Here is a 14,413-nt window from a genome sequence, read left to right as displayed (position 1 = left end):
TTAACCTAGTTCTCTAAGGAATTGAGTGGTAGTCCTTTAAAAAAAAAAGGACCATTCCTATTGTATTATTATTTTGTAGGAGCATTAGCAATTAAAGCCATATTGCTCCGGGATATGCGGTGGTCATTCCCTGACCTTTCCGCATCCTCCGTATTTGGTGGTGATGGGCTCGAACCCCGGTCTAATCAAGAAGCGTGGGCTACGCACTGCTGCTCCTTCCCACCTGGCTACGGAGGCGCCTTCTATTGTATTAGGCAAGTTAGTTACTAAGGTTGAGATAATTTGTTATGAATGTTAAATGATTATGATATAATATAAGGGTGGTACAGGGGTAATAAAAAAAGATAGTAATAGTATAAAAGAATTAGTAAAGAAATTATATTCATAGGGTTAGTACTGTAAGGATATGTTAACCAGTATCGTTAAATTAGGCTAGGTGCAAACACAAGATAACATATCAGATGAGGTGTAAAGAGAAAGAAATTTTATTTATAGAAAAACCTCAAGAGTAAGGAGGGATGACTAAGATGATAACTAGAAAGTAATTAAGGTAGAATGATTGATTTTAAGTAAATATTACTGAAGTAAGAGGATACCAGTTGTAATAAATTTCATGGGTTAAAAGCTAAGAGATCTAACAAAGTAATAAGAGTTGAAATGAATTTACTGATGTAAGTGATAAAAATTGGTAACGGCAGAGAATGATTGAGTAATCATCGAGGATTCATATTAAGTAAAATACATCTGGTTCAAACTGATGTTATTAATTTGTAAATTGAGAATAGTTGATGAGAGAGAGATAGTGCATTGTACTGTAGTATGGTTGAAATATATGGAGATTGGTATGTTTGTATGTAATTATTTGTGTTTTATGTAAATACTATTCTACGTATATTTTATGTGTATAATATCCATTAAAAATTTGTAAATTTTGTGTAAATAAATGTGTCTTTTAATGTTCTGCTAACACCCGCTTTACACACCTTAGAACCTAGAATTTTCTGTGAATTGCAGTTAGATTTGCGAAATGTGGGGTGGGTTTAAGACCTCAGTAGGGTGGAAGTCAAAATCAAAACAAAAAACAACAAAAAAGGACCCCCCCCTACAACTTCACTGTTAATAATGTTATAAATCCCTTGTGACTTCACTTGGAGAATCCGTGTTTTGCATATTTGGTGTGAACTAACAAGGATAACTTATACTTTTGAAATTTAAGTATCCTGATAAAACTAGACAATGCTGACGTACATCTTGAAGGGTGTCCAACATAAAGGCCGCCGTAGCCTAGTGGTCAGGCGCGCGGGTGCATAAGTACACGTGCCTTGAGTGACCGGGATTCAAGCCCGTGACTACTGAATACGGTGTTGTTTCTTGTATTCTGTCTATATTGTGAACTCCTCTGACTATTTGGTCGTCCCGGAGTATAAACAGAAAATTTATTTTATTTATAAGAATTTAGGAGACCCGAGTCTAAAGAACTGGGGTCTTCTAAACCCAATTCTAGACCCAGTTCTTTTGATGGCATTCCACCTTTTTTAGTTCATGCTTCTTATAGTTTTCTCTAAGAATGTTATCCCTGTTATATTTTGTCCTACTAATTAAGAAAAAAAAATTTCCACCTCTTTTGATGACCTTCTGAAAGACAAGTACTTCAATTGGCACATATGAGTCGTTACAAGATGTATAAATACTAAATCTGCTGAAAATGTGATTCAGTTAGTGACATTCCATCGCCTTAATTCCGAGGGCGTAGTGAATAGTAATGAGACCTCTGAACTAAGGCGTTAGAATGTCCTGATTTCACAAATCAGGGTGATGTTCCAAAGTACAGCTCCTTGTGTAAGTTCACTGTTTTTTAATGAAATGTTTTCTGAAAAATGCTCGTTGTATTTGGATAAAATGGGTATCTATTGCAAAACCTTACCGTAAGGGTCCTTGCGCTTTCCACAATCGACCAACAGCCTGTCTCTGCAGGTTTTTTTCTTGGTGTCATACAGCTGGCCCTCAGGACATTTCTGAAGAGTCTTCGATTTGCCTTTTACAATGTAGAAGCTGCTACAGTCATCTTTATGGGGTTCCTTGTACGAATCATTTTTTTCTTCTGAAGAGTCCTTTTTCTCATTAGAGTGTTGATGTTTGCACTGAACTATTAAGATCAGAAGTAAAACTGAAAAGAAAATAGTCTCTTGATACTCTAGTTCATGTTTCCATCTGTGTGGTAGGAATTAAATAAAAGGAAAGAATACGTAAAGCGAAGCATTATCTTAGTTTGAATCCTAAATAACTTTCGAATCATGTTAATATATGTTTGAGTTAAACTCATTTCATTTTAATGGTAATCCATCAATTTTATTTAAGTGTTAAGCCTTAGTAGTTACATTCTTATAGAAGTATTGTAAAAAGTTCGGAGATAGAGAAATTATTCAAAACGTAGTAATAAGCATTCAATGGATAAAAAAAAGAGGTAAAGGAAAGATCGAACGATGTATAACAGCTAGCAATATTCAAGAAAGAAAGTTGGCCTTTAAGCTTGATTTTTTTCATATTTAACTTGGACAAACTAATAAGTGGTTCTTGCACATCGGATTCAGTAAATTCCACTAGTTTGTGGTGCATGAAAGATATGAGAGGTTAGATGAATTCTAGTGGAAATATGATCATGAAGAAAATTGAAGTAACATTGGTTATTTTTAGATTGCAAAGATGGAATGTTTTACGATGGAAGAGAAACAATTTTCTAGGTCATGACCAATTCTCTCCCTTCATTGTCACTTTTATCAGGACGGTCCAGCTGTTTATATATATATTCACCGATTTGTGTTACACAGTCCCTTTTGCTGTGAATAACCACTATATTATTGTTGTAAAATATCGAGATCTAGGATGCATTCATTAGCAGACACCCCTGGCCACATTATACAGAATGGAGTGCAGTAACCATCAGTAAGTGTTGCGATATAATGGACTTTGAAAAGGGCAACAAAATGGAAGGTGGGTTGGTCTCGCATAGCTGTTGAGAGGTCCATTAGGATTGGAAAGATTATTTAATAGGCTACTGTGACATCAAGTAGTGCTTTGGCCTTTTTGACACAAAATTACATTAGAATAGTTTAGAACACTGGAAAATTTTATTCAAACTTCTTGCTTGAAATAGGTACCTTTTGAAATACCTATTTCAAGGTCCAAACAAGCTAAAGCGAATGGTGTCACGGTCTATAGGATATTTCAATGGGGATCGATGGAGCTCTTTGCTACATGTGAGGCAACACTTGATGTCAGTGGAATATTAGAACATTTTGGAAAATCAAAGTGGTTGTGCTATTTATCAGTGGTAGCTTTTCATGCAAGACAAAGAATCGTGCACCTTATAGCACGGTGATCAAAATTTCTAAACTGACCCGATTTATTGCTGGGTAGTTGAGAATAAGCGTTAGATCAGCTAACGCTAACTGGCGTCAGTATACCGTGCCCATGAATCTTTGGTCGGATTGCCTCTTTTCAGGATTAGAAATTGAGAATCAAACCATATTCTTCGCCTAATTCAGCCAGAGGGGAGAATAGCCTATTAAACTTCCTCCATTTGGACTAAAATAGTCACACGGTCATAGCCACTGGGTTAAACGCGATAGTGGGCAGAGTGCGAACTTTTCAGCAAAAGTAGTTTTTGATGTTATTGTTATTAAAAGCTGAACGAGATAAAATCAAGAGCTAAATTTTTAGCATAGGAACTAAAAGAGCTAGATAAAAACATAAAATTTAAAACAATAAATATATTTTAATCTGAACACTAAGGACAAGTCCGAAATGATAATGGAAAAGTGAACCATCCTGAAATCTTTCACAAGTTGCAAGGTAATGTTTCAGTGGAATTGCCTTGCAACTTGTGAAAATGGTACAACAAAAGGAAAGTTAATTTTCTTGAGAGAATCTGAATAAGACTAGAGAGCAGCTCTTAACAAATCTTTGAATATATAAGAAGAAATAATCTAAGAGACATCGCTGTTCGAACAGAAGAAATTAATAAAATATGCATAGGGTCATTAGACATGCGAATATGACCCTGTTATTCGATTGAATTGGAGGTATATTCTTCATATCTTAAGGGGTTTTTAACCAACCTACGAGTAACAGAAGCTTACCTGCTAGCAAAAAGAGCCATGACGACGTTGATCTCATGGCTTTTGGGGGTTACCCTTCGTCGTTTGATTCTGAAAGAGAGTATTTCGACCAGCAGAAGGGTTTTAAAATGCTAATAGTTACATATAATGTGGTTATCTCTATCTTTATGACGGGGGTTCTTATCGAGAGTGACAAAGTGTTGTTTAAAGAAATCGGAAACAGCAGATGTACTGAATAAGATAAGTTAAATGTGCATTATCAGTGTGTGACATTTTTGAGCGAATTCATGTGGGACAACAGATGATAGAGAAGTGACAGTCTAAGCACTTATTAATGAAGTGCGATAAGCATGAGAAGGCTAGAAATTTATATCGGTTTAATTTTGAAGTGGGAAATAAATTTTACAGCTAACTGTTCCCTTTAATAATCGTTGAAGTTCATTTTTTACTTTGATATTATAAGATTAAAGAAGATGCTGAGCTGAGCTGAGCAATATATTGTGTCTATAAACTGCTCAATTTCTAGTTTGGTTCGGATCTGTTCTGGAGGAATATACTCACATCCATCATCTCTTCTCATCGGCTACGTATAGCTCATGATAATAAAGTCTATGTAGAGAATCGAACCCAAAATCTTTTTAAAAGTCGACGAAAGGTAAAAACTGGTACCAATTCTCCATGTTAGTACCATGGAGGACTTGGGTTCGAAATATATAATTACCGAAATGCTATACACATTGTTATTGCTTTTCTAAAATTAAATTAAGAGTGGGAACTTGCTTCTAACCAAAATGGCAGTCTAGTCTTCGAGTCTCTGCCAAAGTTGTTAGATGCAAATTCTGTCCATTCACACTTCCATCTCTGTTGCATATTGATGAGTCTTCTGATTCTTGTGTTACCACCCTGTAAAACCTTATTCAAACCTCTTGTTTCAAACACGCACTTTATGAAATGCCTATTTCAAGGTCAGTGCGCAGTCTGTTAAGTTAGTATTAAGCTCATCATCACCAAATGATGATTTTTATGTATGATGAGCTTTATTTGTTAACATCTTACGTTTTACTCTAACTCTTGCTAATTAATCTGGGTATGTGGTTTCCTACTTCCTCTCGTGTTTTGTAACTTATTTTAAAACTCTTTTATTTCGATTTTCTGTCCGTAGTCACGCCCATGATAACCCACTACTTTCTATCACTTTCCAATTCGACTAAGCCTGCGCTAAAGAACAGTTTCAATTTCTCGAACATACTCCATCAAGTCCTTAAATGACCATTTCCACGTAATTCTCTATTGAGGTGAAGAAAACTTAAATTTAATCCGTACAAAACCCATCATGTTTTATTTCTCAAAAAGAAAAGAAAAAACTTTAGTTGCTTTCATGCCCATCTTCAAGAACGTTTACATTTCTAGATTATGTTAATGAGGGAAAACCCGGATGTGTCTAATTTTCTTGGCGTAACTAAATACCAGCAGAAGCAATATCACAAATATTGCTTGTGATACTGTTTTCCTCTTGACTCTGTATAAATCACACAAAAAAGTTATGACATGGAATATCGTTCCCACTTCTTGGATGATGTCCACCAGAGCATCTCTTATGTCCCTAGACTGTCTCTAAAATGGTGCAGCAGATTAATTATTAATTCTTCACTAACAATCTCACTTTCGGTTACATGACTTTTCTGCAGATTATTTCCATGTATATTGCACTTCCAGATTAACAGACTCTTTCCCAATCTCTAATTTCCAAACCAAACCGAAGACGTTCCCGAACTAGTCAACATCCATTCACTGTACAACTGCAAAATTCCTAAATACTGCATTACAATTTATTACCATTGAAGTCCAACATCAGCAAGTAACTTCTGTCTCCTCAACTCCAGTCCATGTGCAATACTAAACATTATAGGTTTCAGTATCTTTCATGTTTTGGGGTAACCATAAAAAAAATCGTAACATGCAATCGGTTTGAACGGCTCCTCATCATGAGATATTTAAATGATAGTAAAATATCTTTTCTGTATTTTACAGAGGAGAATCAATTGGATTGATTTAGGTTGTTATAAGTGTTTAATTCGGACAAATCAGAATTATTCGCACCTTGGAGATAGCTGTAGAAGTATGCCATGGCATGATGTAATCTTCTGTTGTGGTCCGATTTCAATTGCATTCTAAGTTGCGACACTCGCCTCTGTCTGAGTAGCGTTTTCTTTTGTTTTATTTCCATGGCTACATTTTATCATCACGGATATATGGTTTAATTCCGTTCAATGCTTTCCTTGGCTTTTAAAGCGATATCTGCCCCCGCTGCACCACAGTGGTTATAATCACAGTCTTCCCACACTGGATGGAAAGGAGTTGAGTTCAAATCCAGTCAATGACGGGAGGAATTTTTATGGTTTTTTTTTTTTTTTTTTTTTTTCCCGATATGGCTAAGTTAGTCAATCTTAAGAATCTTAAGCGAGCGTTGTGTAAAGTGTGTAGTTGTCATACGGCACCAGGGGTTTCCCCCATCTTCACGTTGCTTTCATTGTGGGTGAGCCAGTTCTCTGGGAAATGCCAGAAATTTAAAAGTGTGTGGGAGTTGTTCATGTGTAGTGTCGTGTACCGTTGTTCATCTGGTCATTTAGCCGCTGGGCCCCTGCTGAGGCCCAATGTTGCCTCACTTACGCCTCGTGGAGGCAGACCAGGAACCCAGTAGCCTTAGTTTCACTCTGGCAGGTCCTGCCGCTTAAATTCCTGAGATTTAGGTGGATAGGACCTAAAAAAAAAAAAAGACGAGTTGACGTAGGAGTAGAATCGCTTGGTTTTGCTAGGCCAAGTTAAGATAATTTAGACATGTTAAGTTTTTGGTGTGTAGGGCTTTCGCTAGCGTGTAGGTAGAGAGGGAGGAGAGGCAGAAGGCTGGGGGAAGAAAGGCAGAAATATGGGGCCAATAGAGTAGGTATCCCCAGTTTTCAGTGGGGCATGTCCCTGCCCCACCAGAGTAGAAGATATGGGGTGGCGAGGAGGGGAGGGGATGCGGGATAAAGGTGAAGGGGGTTAGAGTGCCCTCTTCAGATCGCCATATCAGCTACTGCTGCATTTCTGTTTTCAAGTTTCTTCACTCATGGGGCAAGCCCCATCCTTGTGCTTGTGTCCCTTATCTTTAGTTTAAGCCCTTGCATTGCCCTGGCTGGTGTCTCAATAGTGGTACTTTGATGTCAGTCGTTATAGATGGTGATTAAAGTCCTTCTCCTGATTAAGGTCTTGTGCAAAATAAGATACCAGCAAAAGGATTCCAATCCTTTTGCTAGGTATCTTAGTTTTGTTATAAGTGTCCCTCTGAGGTCTTCTTATTGTGGGCACTCGTAGACTATATGATTCCAGGTTTCTGTCTCCCCGCACGTACAGTTGTTGTCCTCAGTGCGAATCCGTACAGCTTCTCATTGTAGGGTCCATGTCCTGTTATTAGAGATGTCATATGAAGAAGAATTCTTTATTGCATACATAACGCACATGCCGTACACACTACCCTTCACGGCTACAAGCCAGGGGTTAGTATATGTTAGTATATATGGTACCCTGGGAAGTTCCAGGCCGGCTATTTTGGGTAAATTGTCCGGAGGTCTGGTAAATATCTCCTGGTTATTTCGTCCTTGGTAGTCTCCGTCCATCTTCTCTGCCATAAGGTTAGCAGGTGGGTCTGTAGTATAGTTTTCTCTGTTTTTAGGTTGTTCGCTGGGTCAGTTGTATTGTTCAGATGTTTGGCCGCCACTCCCATGGACAGCAAGTATAGCAGACCTGTGCGAACGGCATCCAGGTCCAAAGGAAGCACTCCAGCGAGTACCTGCAGTGCTGGGTTACTAACTGTGCTATATGCACGTGTCGTAGTTAATAACATGGTCCTTTGGATTATGTCCAGGATTCTTCTATTCACTGCCAATGCCGTTTTTGGGAACCAAATTGCTGAGGCGTAAGTAATTGCTGGGAGGAACGTTGTCTTGTAATATAGCGTTAGGGTTCTTTTTTTGAGTCCCCAATCTTTCCTAGTAACTCTGGCTACCAGCGCAGAATAGCTCTTGATTTTTTTTCTTATATACTTTAGGTGCGGCTGGAATGTGAGGTTGTTGTCCAGGACTACGCCTAGGTACTTAAGTTGGTTTACAAATTTGATGGTGACATTGTCAATTTTGATTTGCGGCGGTCATCGCAATTGCAGGGTTCAAGCGAGCGTTGTATGGGGTTTTTCTCCCGAAACAACTTTCTTGTCCAGCAAACTGACTGAAAAATACATGAAATTGCAGACACAATAAAGTGGCGCCTCGTAGCCTTCGTTGCTTTGCCGCTTAAAATACGCCTAACCTAAGGTTCGATTTTAGTCAGTAGGCATTAATGACGGGTTAATCTTACTAGTCGAGATTAAGCAGTCGCTAGCTGTTCGGAAAAGGTTGGGTTCAAATGTAGATGATGATAAGAGAAATTAGTTGAAACGGAGCTGGAGTTATTTAATTTTCAACAGAGGTATGACGCTCCCTTCCTCATTAAGAAAACAAATTCAGAAACACGATACATTAACGCTAATAAACAATAAATAAATTGGTACGTTCAGTCCATCCATGAACTTTAGGGTGTGGTTATCGACTGCTTAGCCATTTGTTCACTAACTACTTACTCAGGCTTCATTTGCACTCTACTCAAAAAAAGTCATCTTACGCGCCTGAGATTTGAGATGAATGAACTTTGTAAACCAGTTGTTCACCAATTCAAATTTAAACCAGTTATTCGCTAGTTCAAATATAAACTAGTTAATTTAGTTCCCATTTCTCCGTATTCAGACGAATTCATTCAGATCATATTCAGATGAATCGTATAGATATGATTGCATTTATATAAATGTTAGAATAACTAAGTTCACGCTAGAAGTAAAGATCAATGAAATACTGTAGTTGGGTGGAGGCAATCACCGTGGGAATATTAATACTCAATCTGTTCGTGTAATTGGAACAAAATTGCAGCGCTGTAGATTAGCCGTGGCCGATGCAATCACCATTCATCGAAATCTGTGAAAACGGGAGTTCAGGTACGTAGGGAGCTGCATAGCACAAGATTTTCAGGAAGCACTGCAGCACCCACACCAGCATCACAGAACCTATTTACAGCGTCGACTTCCTGGTGCAGAACCTACCGTAATTGGTTGGTGGAACGTTTAAAACATGTTTTATGGAATGACGAATTACGACATATGGTTTTCCCATCTAATTCTGTGTTTGAGTTCAGCTGGTACTCGGAAAACGTTATTTAGAAGTGTATCATCCCAACAGTGAAATTTAACATAGGTGCTCCCGCCCGTGTACGGTCATTTGTCATGGTTCGGACTTAGTCCATTGCTCGTCGTTCCTGTAACAATGAATGCCACGCATTACATTGACATTCTAGACCATTCCGCTCTTCTTAAACTGTGAGTAGTGGTTTGGTGAGGACCATTTTCTATTTCAGGGTGGGCGCCTCCGTAGCCAGGTGGGAAGGAGCAGTAGTGCGTATCACATGCTTCTTGATTAGACCGGGGTTCGAGCCCGTGCCCACCAAATACGGAGGAAGCGGAAAGGTCAGGGAATGACCACTGCATATCCCCGGAGCAATATGGCCTTAGTTGCTAATGCTCCTAAAAAAAAAAAAAAAAACAAATAACAATACCACAGCCTGTAGTGACTTAGCCTGAAGACAGGGAGGAGGAAAAGTTTCGTTGACCTTCCCAGAATTCCGACCATAATCCCACTTTGGGATGGAGTGAAAGTTCGGATGTACTGAAGGTGGAATGGATCTGCATACCGCCTGCCTGTCATCAAAAATTAGAATTCGTATGTTTTTTTACACGCTTCTTTATTTCCTGAATGAGATCAGTTTCAATTTGAATCCCGTAGGAGTTAGTGTAATTTGTCACTACTTCAGAATATATAGTATGTAAGAAATATTGCCCAAGAAATTGTTTTTCCGCGAACAAGCAATCGAATGGATATAACTTATAACTCTTAACCATCTTCCTCCCAACTGTTTCAATGGAACCATTTTTGCCTCCATTTTCAGAAATTTGTTTCTTTTTATTTATTTATTTATTTTAACAAAACTGTAGGTATGGCATTAAAGGCAATGTGCTGCTATGGATAAAGGGAGATGGTTGCGTGGGAGAAGACAGAGAGGAGTGGTATTCAGTGGACACTGCTCTTCGTGAACTAATGGTATTAGCGTAGTTACCCAGAGTTCGGTGTTGGGCCCGTTGTTTACTGTATTTATCAATGATATCGATGACGGTATATCAGGCTTAATGTCCAAGTTTTCTGACGATACGAAAGTTGGCAGGGTTGTTAATGATAGTAATGATAATACTCTACTGAAACAGGATCTGGAAAAATTTAGCAGATGGGCTGAGAGATGGTAACTGAAGTTTAACATCGACAAATGCAAAGTACTGCATATGGGTAGCAGTAAGCCCAAAGAAATGTACCAACAGGGTGTACCACCTTCAGGGTACTGGAGAATGAAAGAGACCTGGGGGTAATTGTGCAGTCAGATATAAAGTTCTCTGACAGTGCAGACAGGCTGCCAGAGTAGGTCATGGGGTATTGTCAATGATTTATCGGAATTTTGCTAGCATGGATAAAGAGGTGATTATCTCCTTGTATAAGGCAATGGTCAGGCCACACATCTTGAGTACTGTATACAGGTCTGGAAGCCTCATTTTGGGAAGGGTGTAGAGTTGCTGGAACGAGTACAGAGAAGGGCATCGAAATTGGTGAGAGGAACAAAGGGGTGCTCTTACCAAGAAAGGCTTAAGTTCTGCAGCGTCTGGAGATTAGGCACCTGCGAGGTGATCTGATTGAGGTGTATAAGGTTTTGAATGGTTTCAGCAAGCTCAATGCTGGTGGGATTCTTCTTCTTGCTCAGATTAGGCACCGGAGGGGGCATAAATTCAAATTGAGGAAGCACCGTTGCATGTGCAGAAATTTGCGGCCAGCAGGTGGTTGATTGCTGGAACAAATTTCAACTGTTGTTGTTGTCTAAGTTGATAGCTTAAATAAATTCAAGGAAGAACTAGACAAACTTTTGGAGCGAATGGATCGGTGAAATGGAATGGGAAGGCTTTTTTTTTTTTTTTTTTTTTTGGCTGATGCTGTATAAACTTGCTTTCTTGCATCGTATGCCTCTTCTAATGCTATATTCATGTTGCTTGACACAAGTAAATAAACTGTACAACAATTGAGCAAGCAGAAATAACCAGAATGGAATAGTTCATTTTTCGCCAAATGGATCGCCCTTATCTCTTCATATTCGACAGAAGCTCTCTTAGAATTTTTCAGTTTTTCAAATAAACAGCACATCATTGTCATAGAAAGAAAGTGTTTATTTGAATACGGTGTACTTTCTTCATCAGTTGCGATGGTATTGCACTATTTCATATAAGAGTAAATTTTCTATTTGGAGCTTTGTTTCTTGCAAAAGAGTTGCTGCTTGTAATACTTCAAGCAGCGCTTTCGTGATGGTATAGGAAGGTTCTGTTTGAAGTAGCAGAAGAATAATCAATTACTCAAGTTGATAATTTCACGGGATAAAAAAAGTTTACCACTGACAGAAAATTTTTCTCTATTTTCTAAAAGAGATTTTAGTTTAAATTGAAGTAGTGCAACACTGAGGTAATTCGTTATAAAGTAGAGCATGTTCCATTAAAAGAAAGACTTCTTCCATTCTTTGAATATATCTGGATCTCCTAAGATTAAACATAAGCCGAAAGAGACCGGATATCTCACGAGTATGTTTTCGAAAAACATTCCCTCGAGACGAAGGTGTATAGACCGAACTCGGGATTAATGCTGGAAGTAAGGCTGGTACCATTGATTGGCCCATAGTGATACGGATTGCTTGCATCCATAGTTTTGCAATTACAGACTCGCCTCCACGTGGCGTGGACCTGGATGTTGTTCCACTGGTGATTGCTGCTTCCTAAACAAGTAGCACACACACACACACACAGTGTTCTGGCCCTTTTACAAAGCTTGTATTATCAGAGAGCACAGCGGAGTTCAGGACCCCACCCGTATAAGTTACATACACGTCGTATAATACTGGCTTAATATCTTATTTGATATTTTATTATTATTATTATTTCATAATGGTAATGCGACGTGCATTTAAAAGAAAATAAATTTTGTAGTTATATTCAATAATAAATGTTCATATCAGTCTGTTTCCTAGAATTGCTTAAATTGGAATCATAATTTACGAAGGACGAAGGACACTTTGGGTCTTAATCGTCATCGTTTCCTTCAGCACTGCCATATTTGCGCTAATATCATTCACATAAATTTAGCCTATTACGAACACTCAGTTATTTCTGCTACGCTCGTTTATCATTTGATTTCTGTACACTCCCGATGTTATGCAATCGATGGCAACATCCCTCTCTTCTGAAAACTTAGCTAGTTAGAAAATACGTATTAAAATAACAGAAGACGCGGCTGTAATCCGTGCAGGGATTGTGAAATCTTCAGCGTCCTCGATATTTTCTTATTTCCCTTTCATAAAAAGTTGCTACGTGGAAAAGATGAATAAATTCTCTCTTAAGTGATTTCTGTTCACAAAAAAGGAAATAAGGCATTTGTGAGATTAACACCATAATGATTTAGATGGAGATCCCACCCCCACTGGAATAAGGACAGAAGAGAAAAAAAAAAAGCTCAAGCGCTGCGTATCGCTAATTGCTTTGGACCAGGCTACTGACAACTGGTGGTCAGCTGACCACACTTTGAGAACTATTGTTTAGAGCAGAGGTTGTGTTTTTTGAATGAAATGATGAGGACATGCACAAGGATTGATAATCTTTCTTTGTGAGAACTTAATATAGTAACAGCTCTTCCATTTTTGTCAGTTCGATTTTTTTTAATGAAAACAGTTGAATGAAGATTGCCAATCAAGTCTGACGAGTTTTAAGAATATAAAAGAAAAACAATCTTCCATCTAAGGCATGTCATAGTTAAGTAATCTAAAATTTTTTATAACTACCCGATAAGGTTTTCTAAAACATGAGAAGTATTCCACCTGGTCGTTTGTTGAAATGAAATGCATCCGGGCAATGGAGGATTTATACGATACTGCATTATGCCGAGGAATAATTTTAATTTCAAATCTGTTAGTAAACTAAAATTTAGAATTTATTCTAAATATTTCTACATAACGCCTGTTTATTTTCCCATATACGGTGTGTGTGTGTTCAAAGTCAAATAAATTGTTGCCTATAATATACTCTATGAATCAGAAGTCAAGAATATGTAAACCGGTGGTAGTCACGGCCATTTTGAAGAGTTTCTCTAAAGTGGATTCTCCCATTTCTTGGTGATCCAAGACTATAGCAATTAGTTTGGATTTTGTTCCTAATATGTTTGCACATTATTCAAAAAGGTTAATTATTGGGCCTTAAGAAAGTTAATTATGAGGGCATCACTGGATTCAGGAGAGAGATTCCTTGGATCGGAAGTTGTCATCTATCGCCAATATGTTAGTATTAGTATTAGCAAAAGCCACATGGTGCAAGGACGCCTATGGCATATGCTGCACGAGCCAAAAAAAATAAAAATAATAAAATAACAATAATAATAAAATAACAAAAAATAAATAAAATAAAATGATAAGGATAAAATAACAATAATAAGAAGAAAATAAAAAAAATAATAATAATTAATAAATAAGAGAAAAGGAAATGGTCAACCTAAGCGTTTCCCTCCTCCTCCCGTAGGTAATTATCCACCTGACCTTTGAATTTCCCCAAACTGTCAGCCTCTACCACCAATGTAGGCAATTTATTCCAGTAATTTATAATTCGCTGGCTAAAATAAAACTTCCTGCAATCCAATCTAAACATCTCTCCCCGTAACTTGAAATTATGGCCACTTCTTCTATAATCATTTATAACCGTGAAAATTTCGTCCTCATTCATTTTGCTTATGCCTCTCAGAGTCTTAAACACCTCAATCCTCAATCAAGTCTCCTCTAAGGTACCTAGTTTCCAAGCTCTGCAACCCACATATTCGAAGTCTTTCCTCATATGGACGCCTTTTTGCAGATCTCACCAGGCGAGTTACCAGTCTTTGGACCCTTTCAAGAAGCACAGTGTCTTTCTTTAGGTGCGATCTCCATACCTGAAATATTCCAAGTGTTGTCTAACAATAGCCATATATAACGGGATTATGATGTCCCTATCTCTACTAGCAATTCGAGATAAGGAGGTCAAGGCTTTAGTTCAACTACGGCCAAGTGTATAAGTT

The 14,413-nt window shown here is 38.0% G+C and overlaps 1 protein-coding gene across 1 annotated transcript in view; it reads right to left on the bottom strand.

The window, feature by feature from the left end:
• Positions 1–14,413, bottom strand: part of LOC150087189 (uncharacterized) — a 94,508-nt gene that overhangs the window by 17,736 nt on the left and 62,359 nt on the right. The window contains exon 2 of the mRNA XM_090372404.1: positions 1,925–2,167. Within this exon, the coding sequence (XP_090228530.1) occupies positions 1,925–2,167 (243 nt within the window). The remainder of the gene's footprint in view (positions 1–1,924; positions 2,168–14,413) is intronic.

Source organism: Mastigoproctus giganteus, chromosome 4 (assembly GCF_048544385.1).
Source record: "Mastigoproctus giganteus isolate SK-2022 chromosome 4, ASM4854438v1, whole genome shotgun sequence".
NCBI lineage: Eukaryota > Metazoa > Arthropoda > Arachnida > Uropygi > Thelyphonidae > Mastigoproctus > Mastigoproctus giganteus.
The sequence above is the reverse complement of the archived record's forward strand: the minus strand, read 5'-3'. Positions and strand labels throughout refer to the sequence as shown.